Source organism: Eumetopias jubatus, unplaced genomic scaffold (assembly GCF_037043125.1).
Source record: "Eumetopias jubatus isolate StellerSeaLion01/CBP00866 unplaced genomic scaffold, mEumJub1_p1.0 scaffold_8, whole genome shotgun sequence".
NCBI classification, from domain to species: Eukaryota; Metazoa; Chordata; class Mammalia; order Carnivora; family Otariidae; genus Eumetopias; species Eumetopias jubatus.
The window spans coordinates 81,363,873-81,375,978 of NW_028274814.1; the positions used below are offsets into that span (position 1 = coordinate 81,363,873).

Here is a 12,106-nt window from a genome sequence, read left to right on the forward strand (position 1 = left end):
GACCAGACATACTTCAAGGTGCCTGATGAGGACAGCAAATCCATACTCTCCATCAACATGAAAGTATGAGGCTAACAGACCAACAGACAGGAATGGGTCCCCAGTACAGAGGTTCCTCTTGTCAAGCTACTCGCCCAAACGCTTCGTTCTGTGGGTCCCCTGAGGGAGAGATTATTGTTCACAGGGCAGCCCAGGTGCAGGAAAGGGAGCCTGGGGGTGAGAAACCTGGTGTCCTTGACATTAACTCTCCATTATCCGCTCTGTAGATACTCTACAGGCTCTTTTTCTCCAGTGCTAGACTGGGCCCCTGGGTGTCCCCAGGGGCAGGGGCAGGGCCAGCCGAGTGGAGTCTGAGTGGAGAGAGGCTGTGATTCTGACCACCAGCCAGCGCCCTCCAAAGACAGATCTGCTGTTTGGGGTTATCCGCCTGCTTCACCAGCTAGCGTGGAACGTGTTAGCAAAGCTGCTGAGACCCATGAGGGAAAGGTAAGTGAGAGGGGTTCAGGAAGGGCGCGCAGGAGGGGACAGGAGAGCGCCCTCCGGCGGGGCTGTGTGAGCCTCCCTCTACTCCACGATTCGCTTGTGGGAGGTGTTGGTGGAGGTCTGGATGATCTGCACGCGGGACGAGCCGCCGCCGCCTCTGCCCCCGTACTTGCTGCTGCTCCGGCTGCTCCCTCCGTAGCTCCCGCCGCCGCCACCGGCGTAACCACCTCCACTGGCCCCTCGGGAGCCCCCGCCGTAGCTGCCGCCGCCCCCACGGGAGCCGCCGCCGCCGGAGCCCCCGTAGCCTCCGCCTGAGCCTCCGCCGTAACTTCCGCCGGAGCCTCCAGAGCCTCGGCCGCCGCCGCTGATGGTGGTCTGGCTGCTCTGCACAGCTGTGGGGAGAGGGCAGCCCGAGCTGGGGTCAGAAGGGCTGGCCGGGGGACCCGCCTGCACCTCCCCTCTGCACCCCTCTGCACCCGCCCTGGGGCAGCCTCCTGCACCCTTAGTCGCAGGGAGCGTCTGACTTGCAAAACCATACAGGATGAAAATTTTCCCGTTTTCCAAGTATTCTTCACAGGACAAAGCACTGGGTGTTTTACGGAACTAATGAATTGTTGAACACTACATCAAAAATCAATGATGTACTATATGTTGGCTAATTGAACATAATAATAATTTAAAAAAAGACAAAGCATGTCAGGACCCGTTTTCATTAGCCAAATACCTTGACGAGCTCTAAGCTGCTACTGATTATGAGGTCTCATCAACATTAAGATACATAAGCACTAAAATCGTAACAATTTATTTCAGCGAATTTCTCCAGGCTCCCCAGTCTGTGGGCTCACTGTGGTTTTTCATGGTGCAGGACTAGAAACAAAATCGCTGACTGCCGGTCCCTGATGGCCTGCCCCTCCCCCGGCCCTCCCTCCAGCGGCCCCAAGCAGCCCCCAACCTGGACCCTGCTACTTACAGATGCTCACGTGGCTCTGCAGCTCCCCTGACATCCTGTAAAACCAAAGCACGCACATCGGTCAGACCAGCAAAGCCCTGGGGAAGGCAGGTGACAGACAGCCTGGAGACATCCAGAGCAGAGACAGTCCCATAAAGTGAAAAACTGTCCCCAAGCTTTAGGGAAAGGTGGGTGCACAGGCCAGGAGGTCAGGGAGTGAGGGGCTAGAAGGGGTTTTAAACAGTTTCTGGAAGCCATTTAGCACTGGCTGCAGTGGCTTAGGTTGGGGTATAGGGACATTCTGCTCAGAGGCAGGGGAATGATGACAATGACACATCCTCTGCTTCTGATTTGAATGTTTCTGCTCAGCCCGGGGCTACCAGTCTTTCCAGAAAACAAGGATTGTCTTCCCTCCAAATAGTCGGTCCCACCACTCAGGGAGGCAGCCTGCACGTAGGCCCCAGAAGCATGGTCCACCTGCTCTCCTCGCCCTCCAGCAGCTTGCGGTAGGTGGCGATCTCCACATCCAGGGACAGCTTGGCCCCCAGCAGCGCCTGGTAGTCTCGCAGCAGTCGGGCAAGCTCCTCCTTGGACTGCTGCAGGGCCTCCTCCATGTCCTGCAGCTTCTGCCGTGCATCCTGAAGGGCCTGCTCTCCTCTCTCCTCTGCATCCGAAATGGCCATATGCATCTGCTCAATCTGCTCAGGAGAAAGTCGCAAAGAAGAACTGAATGGGGGGTGAGTTTCAGGAGCCCCATCTGGCAGGGCCCTGTGGGAGGCGGCATGTCTGGTCAGCCCACCCTGAGCATCCTTCTCACTTGCTTCTTGATGTTGTTGATCTCTGCCTGCAACCTCTGGATAGTGCGGTGGAGCTCAGCGATCTCCATCTTGCTGTTCTTCAGCTCGTCTCCGTGTCTTCCCACTGAGATCTGGAGCTCCTGGTACTGAGGGTCAAAGGCAACATCGTGGTCAACCTGCTGCGCACCACGAGGCCTTCCACGAGGGAGTGAGTCTACCTTCCCAGGCCCTACCCAAAGCTGCTCTCCAGGGACAGTTCCCAGGTACGCCCCACCCCCAGAGCTGTGATACCCGCTATACACACTCCCGTACTAAAGCTCCCTCGTTTGAGTCAGGACACCACACACACACATACACACACACAGTGTTGTTCAAGCCTCCCTCCTTCTCATCAGTCTCTGGGCCAGACCCACATCCCAGACAGACAAAGCTACTCCTGGATGCCCTTTTCCACCTACTTGTTCCCCCATCTAAACCTTACTACAGGCCCTTACCCACACGGGGACCTCTTCCCCTTTGCCACCACACCCATATTCCTTCCTACCCTTTTCCAGGATGGTTTCCCTAGCAGCCATGACCTTATTTCCTCAGAGGCCATCAGCATGCCCCTTCTTGATTCCCATTCTCCTCTCTATGTCATTTCTGTATCTACATGGCCCCATCAGTAGGCTCCCATGGGCAGGGCTCTGGAGGAAGCAAGGGGCAGGGGGTTGCTGGTTCAAGGGAAGCTCTGCATTCTGATGCTTTCCCTGTTGACCATCCACCTCCCCGGTCTGATGCTGAAATCCATGCCACTCAGAACCCCTGCCTGCAGGGCAGTGAGACAGAGGCCCGCCAAAATTGGAGTTGAGAAAGCAGATCGCCAAGTGTCAGGAGTTCAGAATGTAGGGACCGGCCTTTGACCCTTAACTACAGTCTTCACCCTCCAAAAAGGTCCGAGTCCACTGATATTAAAGAAGTAATCAAAGATGTGCCTGAAGACTTAGCCACAGAGATGTTTATCTGATAAAGGTAAATTCTTACCACCGAGCATCATGCTGCTATTAAAAATGGCGTAGAACGTTTAATGTCACAGAACGGCATTCACAAGTAATAGGTGAAAGAGTAAAGTACAGAACTACAGCTTAAAAGATCTCATTATGAAAAAAGTAAGAATTAAAACATTATAGTGGTTTAGGGCATGGGTTTGTAGGCGGGACACCTAAATTTAAGTCCTGCCTGTGCCGCTTACCAGCCGTAAGACCCTAGGCAAACTAGGTGAGTTCATACTCTACTATCTTCAAAATAGGGGTAATCAACTCCTTACCTCGCAGGGTTGTTGTAAGGAGTAAATGAAATTTTATATATATGTATAAAATGTATATGTGTGTGTGTATATATATATATATATATGTGTGTATATATATATATAAAATAACTTCCAAAATAAGAGAAAGATGAGAGAAATTCTGAGGCCATGTCTGGTTTGGGGTACCAAGTCTGGGTGGAAGGATAGCAGTGCCCACCTTGGTCTGGTACAGCGCCTCGGCCTCATCCTTGCTCTTCTGTGCGATCAGCTCGTACTGGGTCCTCACTGCATCGATGATGCTGTCCAGGTCCAGGAAGCGGTTATTGTCCATAGACAAGATGACATTGGTGTCGCTGATGTGGGTTTGCATCTGGGACAGCTCCTGCAAGGCATAGACCACAGGCTGACTCCTTCCACTCTCCTCCTGGGGCCTCAGGTTCCCTCTACTGTCCCCTCAAGGCTCTTTGGGGAAACCAGAAGCCTGGGCCAGATGAGAGTCTTGGGGAAAGTTCTTTGAATAGTTGTTGTGCCCCAAGAGGTGTCTTAACTAAAGGTAAAGGCCGCCAGACCTAGCTTCTGGGGAGAAGAAAGGAGCGTGAATTCAGAGCTCCTGTAGGCACTACCTGCCCATCATGCCTCTCCTGTGTCCTCTCTCCCCGCCTTACTTGGCTTGGCTGCCATCTTGGGCCCTCTGACAGGCAGACTTGCTCCTTGAGAAATACATGAGCTCTCAGAGCCATAGAAAGGACTCTCCTTGCACAGCCACTCCCTCACTTTTGAGCCTGGGCTCTACCACCAACTAGATGAGTGACTGAGCTAGTGATTGAGTCTCTCAGTGCCTCAGCTCTCTCATCAGCAGAATGGAGACCAAGACGTGGCAAAGCTCCTTGCACAGCACCTGGCCCAAGGTAGACATGAGCAACAGTAGGGCCAGGGGTGGTAGAAGGGTATTATCCATCACCACTGTAGGCTTCGTCCCTTTAGGATACACACTGTCCTCTCCGACAGAATTCCCCAATAGCCCTATTGGATTCCCAGCACTGGTGAAGATTTCTGGTCGGTTTTGTCCCTGTATGTCCTGGATATTAACCTCATTTCCAGATAGAATCAAGAGCTGCTCCATCTTCTCCCTCAGGACACTCCCTGCCTCCCATCTCCAGCACGTGCACCCAGGAATCTGAGCACTGGGGGTTGGGAGGCTGACTCCAGTCCCAGAGTTGAGGTTACTGGAGAGAGGATTCCCTAGTGGGTCATGCTGGGTTTCATGCCTCCCCCTCCAACAGCCCATACCCTTTGTGACATGTGAGGAAAGAGAAGGGTTTCTCATGAGGACTGAACTCACCATCTCAAATAAATACTTCAGGAAACTGATCTCTCCAAAGAGAACATTCACCTTGGACTCCAGGTCTACCTTGCTCATGTAAGCAGCATCCACATCCTGAACGGCAAGCAAAAATATTCTGACTTTATTGTCCAAGTGTTGCCTGCCACCAGCTCGCTGGGTAACTCAGGCAAGTGGGAAAACCTCTCTGGGTTTATTTCCTTGCCTGAAAATTTCCTCACCTCACTCAGGTGAGGGACCTGCAAAAACTCTGGCTTTCCTGGCCAGGAAGAAATGTGACACCAAGGCCCTCATCCCAGTCAGTCACACAAAGCACCCAGGTCCCTCCCCAGGTCTCAAGGCTGCACATAACTGACACTCAACAGGTGTCAGTTGATTGAACTTCACATTCAGGACTGTGGAGAGATGAGCACTCAAGGAAGGCTCAAGATTCATATCAACATCACTTTCAGACTTAACCCCTTCAGTGCAGGGGCCCAGCCTTCAGGCCACACCCTCAACAAGCTGCCCCTAGCAGTCATCTGCCCACCCCTTGGTCACACAGCATCCTACAGGAGTTCTTCGCTCTGCTCAGTCCCCTGGACCCACAGTCCCCCTAGGACCTCCCCCATCCTTCACCTTCTTCAGGACGACAAAGTCATTTTCAGTGTTGGCCCTCCGGTTGATCTCTTCCTCGTATCTGTGGGAGGAGGTAAGAAACACAGATAGGCTGCTGAGGCTGACCTTGGCTCCTTGAGATTTCTCCTCACAGCAAGCAGCTTGGAATGTCCCAAATTTTTAGTGTTAGACTTTGGCTATCCCCTGCCAGCGGATAGCCATTTTTCGCAGTTGAGGACATAAATAGCCACTTTTACTAAATTGTTTTAAAAAGGAAAAGAATGTCACCTACAATGTTGCCCCCCAACACCTTCAGTGTGAATTTCATCTTTCCCTTTTTGAGTCACACACTCTTGACTCTCTGATTGGTGTGCCAGGTGATGTCAAGAGTAGCACCCTACACCCCTAGCATGGGGAGGGAGAAGCCACTCAGTTGCCTGCACAGTGCTGGAGCAGCCGATCTGGAATTAGACAAGTCCCAACCATTATGATTAATAATAGCTAGTGCTTAGTATGTGCAGGCACAGTCTAGGAACTTATTAAGCATAATGTCAAGCATAATGTCATCTAAATAAGTGGTTCTCAAAGTGTGCACCCCAGTCCACCAGCATCACGTGGAAGCATACTAGAAATGCAAACACTCTGGTCGCATTCCAGGCCTACTCAACCAGCTTGCTGCACACCAAAGCCTGAGAGCCCAGATCTGCCTGTCACAGCAACCCAACGGGGTGGGTGCTTACCATCCCCACTTTACTAAGGTAAAAACTAAAAGCTTAGAAAGACAGACTTGGCAAGCAGCTAGAAAGTGGCAAAACCCACCAGAACTTGGCTTATCTGGGTCCAGCACCCTGAAGATAGTCTGCCCTCACCCACCCAATACAATTGAGAGCTGACTGGTACCACCATCCTACCAGAGCTGCTATATGCAGGATGGTGCCCTCTGCGGTTGTGTGGTACAGAGCCGGGTGGCTGCACCTGGGGACCCGGGTCCACCCTTCACATATTAACACGAAAGCAGAATGTCTTGCCCCTGAATCAGTTCCCTGCCGTGCTTCCCTCTGACCCCTTTACCCTGCCTGGGCTCTCACTTGCTCTTGTAGTCCTCCACGACATCCTGCATGTTCCTAACTTCTGTGTTCTGGCGCATCTGCTCAGCACTGAGAAAATCCACCTGCCTCCGCAGCTCACTGATGTAGTTCTCCAAGATGGGCTCCAGGTTATTCGTCTGAGTAGAGGTGTTTACTTGCTGTAGCAGCTCCCACTTTGTTTGTAGCACCTGATTCTGCTGCTCCAGGAATCGCACCTAGGAGCAAGAGACTTCCAAATTCACCCCAGGCTGTGGGTCCAAGAAGCATCCCCCACGGGTGGGAAGACTGGCAACCACACAGCATATCTGGACCTCAGAGAATCAAGATGGCCCCTCTTGGGATCTGAGAGCTTCCCTTTCTGTGGGACCAGGACACACAGAACACAATGTGGTTTCTGATGGTTGACCAAGGGCTGTAAGCTCAACTTGCCTAAAATTAACACTAAGTTACTAAGCTAACTCTGGTTTTGAAGGCAAACCACCTCCATTGGAGTGCCTTCTTCCCTTCAGCTACAGCCACCTACACCACAGAGCTGTCACTCCCACGCTCCACACTCTGTGCCAACGTACAGAAACGGTGCTGCAGAGCATCTGAAACACTAACATCTCCAAGGCTCATTTCTCTTTGTGGCTGAAATGTTTTCTGTGATTGAGGAGAGGAGACAATAAGAGAGAAGAAACAATCTGACTTAGAAGATTATACTGATTTCTGAAAAAAAAACCAGCCCGGGTGCCCCCATCCTGCAGACCCCACCACGTCCGCTGTCTGCCAGTGTGTTTCAGGAAGGTCACCTCACTTAAATGTTAACTCAGAATTTAAAAAAAAATAAATGCTCCCACTTTTTATTTTTTTAAAAGGTCTTATTTACTCATTTGACAGAGAGATAGAGAGCACGAGCAGGGGAAGGGGCAGAGGGAGTGGGGAAGCAGACTCCCCGCTGAGCTGGAAGCCCGATGTGGGACTCAATCCCAGGACCCTGAGATCATAACCTGAGCTAAAGTCAGATGCTTAACTGACCAAGCCACCCAGGCGCCCCTGTTTCCACTTTCTAAAAATGTTGTGTGATGCATGCCCATGCCCCAAAGTAAGGACTTTGGGGGTGTCTAGTGTTTGGGAAATACTCATGTTGCTATTCTCTTCATTAACTTTCATTGATGCAGAAAATGGAGAGTGGACATCCTCCTATATTCTCTCTCTTTTCCCGAAACTGGGCACAAAGTTCAGGTATAGGGTCCAGAGAGCTGACTGGCTATGCTGACCAAGTACATGGATTGTGCTCCGCATGATCATGATCAACCCTCACCTTGCCTCTGCAGGTTGCCCTCAGATGGAGCCTCCCTTCCCACGCCTTAGGTGGAGATAAGGGATGCCTCTTAGGTGCGGACACACACACACGTGCACACACACACAACACACACACACACACACACATGCACACACATGCACACTCCAGGATCCTCCTGGGAGTTGTGTATGAGCACAAACCCATCGCTTTGTGCAGTCAAAACAGAACCCTAAAGACACTCCCCTACAATGGGGCACCAAGGAGGATGCCCCAAACCCCTGGCCCTTAGGACTGCCCTTCTGAGGGGCCGGCCTTTGTTAACTCCCTTTGGATTCTGACTCTAGGCTAGGAGACGTGCACAGTGAATGCTATTCCCCATGGCTCATTTTTGTTAGCTTCATCAAAGCAAGAGCTAAGGCAAGCAGATCTCACAGGTTGTCTCAGCTTGAAACCCACCCCGCCGTGGGAAATTCCTGCCACCTGGCCTCGTTTTGCTCTAGCGGCACTGCCAGAAGGTGGACAAATCAAACAGGGTTCTCAGCCCTGTGCTCAGTATTGTGGGAACTGAAGGGAACAAATCTCATGGGCCCACAATAGAATCTCCACATCAAATAAACAATGAGGGGCAGATTAGCCAGAGCACCTTCTCCCCCTGCACACGATACCTCGGAGCACATCAGCAAAAGAACCCAGGGTTCTCGTCAGGCCACCCAAACCGCAAAGGCAGAGACTGGCTGCAGGGAGCGCCAGACAATTTTAATAAGATTTAATCTCTAGAAAAATCACTGAAAGCCGTTGTGATTTTTCCCAGGCTCCCCAAAACACTCCTGGGCTGTGTCCCATCAGCACAGATGAAACTTAGCATCATACTGAGCTCACCTTCGTGCTGGAAAAAGCACACCCCTCTTGGCTTGTCATGACCCAGGGACCTCCTGCTGCCTCCAGCAGCCCAGATCTCCCCAGCTCTTTGCTTGGCTATGCCCTATTTACCCTTTGGTCTCAACTAAAGTGACATCCCCCTGGTGTCTCGCCTTCATAGCCCACGGTCCTTTGCCCGGAGCATCTGGCATGATTTGCTGTCACTTGGTGCTGTTTGAGCATATCCCTCCCCTGCTGGGGGAGCCTCAGGAAGGCAGGCCCATGTTGTCTTTGGTCTCCTATGGGCACAAGGTGCTCAGACCCATGGACACACAGCGACCCAACACAGAGAAGACAGTTCATAAGTATCATGGACTAATGAAATGCTAAGGGCTTTGGGATTGCCTCCAAGTGTAGACAGCTGTCCCTCTCAATAGACTGGAAACTCCTAGAAAGCAGGGGATTTTGTCTGTTTTGTTTGTAATTGAATCTCCCACACCCAGAATCGTCTGGAACATGATAATTACTCAATAAACATGTTGAACGACAAATCAAATCAGCCCTTCAGGTGTCAGGCCTGGACACTCAGAGAGTAGAAATGGACACAAAGGCTTTTATAGAACCAAAGACAAGGAAAAGGGACCTCAGGAAGGAAAGTGATGGGGTCCATCTCTTCCCATGGGGACACCGGCCTGGCTTTGTTCAGCTGAGGTTGACTCCTCTATGCCAGGTGGTGAGTGGCCTGGATAGTCTACACCCGGAGGCATGTGAAATATCTGGTGTGTCATATGGCCTTAGGGACAATGGAGAAAAGTAACACAGGGATGGGGGACAGGGATGCTGGTGTGAGGGTGCTATTTTGAAAAGGGAGATCAGGGAAGGCCCCGCTAGGATAGTGGCATCTGAGAAAAGACCTGAAGGAGATGAGGGAGCAAGCCAGACCACTCTTGGGAAGGAGGCGTTCAAAGCAGAGGGAATGGCAGGAGCAAAGGCCCTGGGGCAGGCGTGGGGTGCTGGAGGATGCAAGCATGCAATAGTGTCCTAGTAAGCAAGAGAGAAACAGGAGAGGAGCACGGAGGGACTGTAGGGTCACTGCAGACAATGACTCTGTACCGTGGGGAGCTAAACTCCTGCCCTCACTCTGTTCACTAGACCGTGCAGCTTGAGAGATGTTCCACCCAGTGGTGGTAATGTTGCCTAATTCTCACAAATGCAAGCCAGGGGTGAGCAGTAGCTGCAGGGTGGAGGCCAGATCACACAGGGCCTTATAGGATCTTGGCTTTTATTCCAAATGAGACTAACAGTCAATGGGGGATTCAAAAAGAGAAGTGATGCAATGTTTTTTAAAGAATGGCTCTCGTGTGGCTCTGGGGATGGACTATATCAGCTTAAGGGTGAAAGCAGAAAGACCAGGCCAGAAACTAGAGTCAGAATCCACTGCAGTAGAAGCCTTCTCCCTTCCAGACAGGCCAGAGTCCTGGGGGCTCTTTCCTCTTGGTCATGACAAGCCTTAGGGAAGGACAGGTTGCCACAGTCTCCTGCAACTCGGCCTCTGCCCATAGCCCCATACCATAAAATGCAAAAAATGTCCTATATTAATGGTGGGAACCACAGTCAAATGAGTCCCAGGAGATCAGTTACCAGTAGCCCATGGCCATTTCACTGACCTCCAGCCCTCTCTTTTCCTGTCTTCTCCCTTAGCTTAGTCCTGACTTCCAGTTGGGTCACCTCCTTACTCCAGTCAAGCTCTCCCAGTCCCTGCCCTTGCCTGAGGTATAATGACGGTCAGTCAGATTTCCCATCCAAGGTGATCAGAAGCAGCCAGAAGCACTGTGTTCTGTTGAGCTCCTGTTTGGCTATCTCTGGGCCTCAAGACTCTTACCCCTCCTCCCCCAGCCCACACACTCTGTCCTTTCCCAGCATCTACCCAGATATCGGAGACTGTATATACAGCCCAGTGGTTGACTTTAGCCGTGGTTAATCTGCAGTCAGACCACAGGTCAAGCTCTGGCCTCAACACTGAGTTCCTACGGGACTGACGGGAAGTCACTGAGTATCCATGGGCCTTGTGCCCCAGGGTGCTTCTCACCATATCCCCAAGAACAAAGAACACGCTGGGGAGCCTACAGGGGCTACTGTGCCTCCACCTCCGGACAAAAGAAAATGCTGGAGGAAGGTCTTTACCACAGGCCTCTACCAGCCTCTGCTTGCTGATCTGGGTCTGGACCAGCCCTAATCTGAGGTTTAATTAGGGAACTAAGGAGAGGGGCTACAATGGCTCCATCTGGCCCATTCTTGGCCTTGGATGAACTAAAACAAGGAACACTGATAGAATCCTACTTAGTCTGCTATTCACTTTAGCCCTCAGTGATAACCTCAGAGCATTCACTCGGGCTATGTCATGGCTCCTTGAAGACAGGACCTGTGTTCTAGTCTCTCTGTAGTACCTGGCACTGTATCTGACATATAGTAGCTGTTTAGTAAATGTTCGTGGGATGGATGGATGGATGGATGGATGGATGGATGGATGGATGGCTAGGATAAGTGCATATATGGAAACTGAATAATGATGAATGAGAATGAAGTCACTACACCATGTATTTTTTCTGTGGGGTATTTTCACACTTCTTACCTGCTTTCCTGCCAAAAAGAAAAGATAAAAATAAATCCCCTCAATAAGTCAAACTGAGGCCTAATGAGATAAGCGCTTTCTTAAGGTCCCAGAACATATGCTTCTGGAAGTGATTGTTACCACCAAACTGAGATAGTACAAGGTGGTAAGAGGTGGCAGGGCACAAGGCCCTCTCAGTTATTTGATCAGGGGCCAGAGACTCACCTGCCCTTGAGGTACTCACCTTGTCAATGAAGGAGGCAAACTTGTTGTTGAGGACCATAATCTGCTCCCGCTCCTGGGTCTTGACTCTCTGAATTTCAGGATCCACCTCCAAGTGAAGTGGCTGAAGGAGGCTCTGGTTAATAGTCACCTCTTGGATGCCCCCTGGGGGACAGGAAGGACCAAAGCCCCCAAGCCCAAAATTGCCACTCCCCAAACCACCTCCTCCATAGCCACCACCCCCAAAGCCACCACCTCCAAAACCACCTCCCCCAAAACTTCTGCCCCCTCCTCCAAATCTCCCTCCTGCTCCCCCACCCTGGCAGAAACCACTGGCACTTCTCCCCACTAAGCTAATGGAGATGCTTTTACTGCCTCCCAGATTGTAGAGGCTCCTAGAACCAAACCCCCTGGCATGGCTTCCATACCCACCACCACCACCACCACCACCACCACACCTGCCTCGGACCTGACACACAGACCCCACAGCTCGACTCCCCCCACCAGAGCCTGCAGAAGAACCAGTGCTGTAAAACCGCCTGCTCCTGGAGCTAAATGCTGACTGAGAGCTAAATTGGCGGCTCAT

The 12,106-nt window shown here is 51.6% G+C and overlaps 1 protein-coding gene across 1 annotated transcript; it reads right to left on the minus strand.

Moving 5' to 3' along the window:
• Nucleotides 1-564: 564 nt before the first annotated feature.
• KRT77 (keratin 77) lies at nt 565-12,106 on the minus strand. Its single transcript, XM_028125531.2, has 9 exons — nt 11,543-12,106; nt 6,545-6,759; nt 5,478-5,538; nt 4,860-4,955; nt 3,735-3,899; nt 2,250-2,375; nt 1,910-2,130; nt 1,454-1,488; nt 565-875 (listed from the first exon to the last, which is right to left on the minus strand). Exons 1-9 carry the CDS (start codon nt 12,104-12,106, stop codon nt 565-567), a joined length of 1,794 nt encoding a protein of 597 aa, XP_027981332.2.

Excerpts from the sequence above, each read along its gene's own strand:
- KRT77 (XM_028125531.2), bottom strand. The coding sequence starts at position 12,106 with ATGAGCCGCCAATTTAGCTCTCAGTCAGCATTTAGCTCCAGGAGCAGG. Across the intron at positions 1,489-1,909 it reads CTGGAGGGCGAGGAGAGCAG|GATGTCAGGGGAGCTGCAGA; the intron begins GTGGACCATGCT and ends TTGGTTTTACAG. Across the intron at positions 876-1,453 it reads GCAGAGCCACGTGAGCATCT|CTGTGCAGAGCAGCCAGACC; the intron begins GTAAGTAGCAGG and ends CTCTCCCCACAG.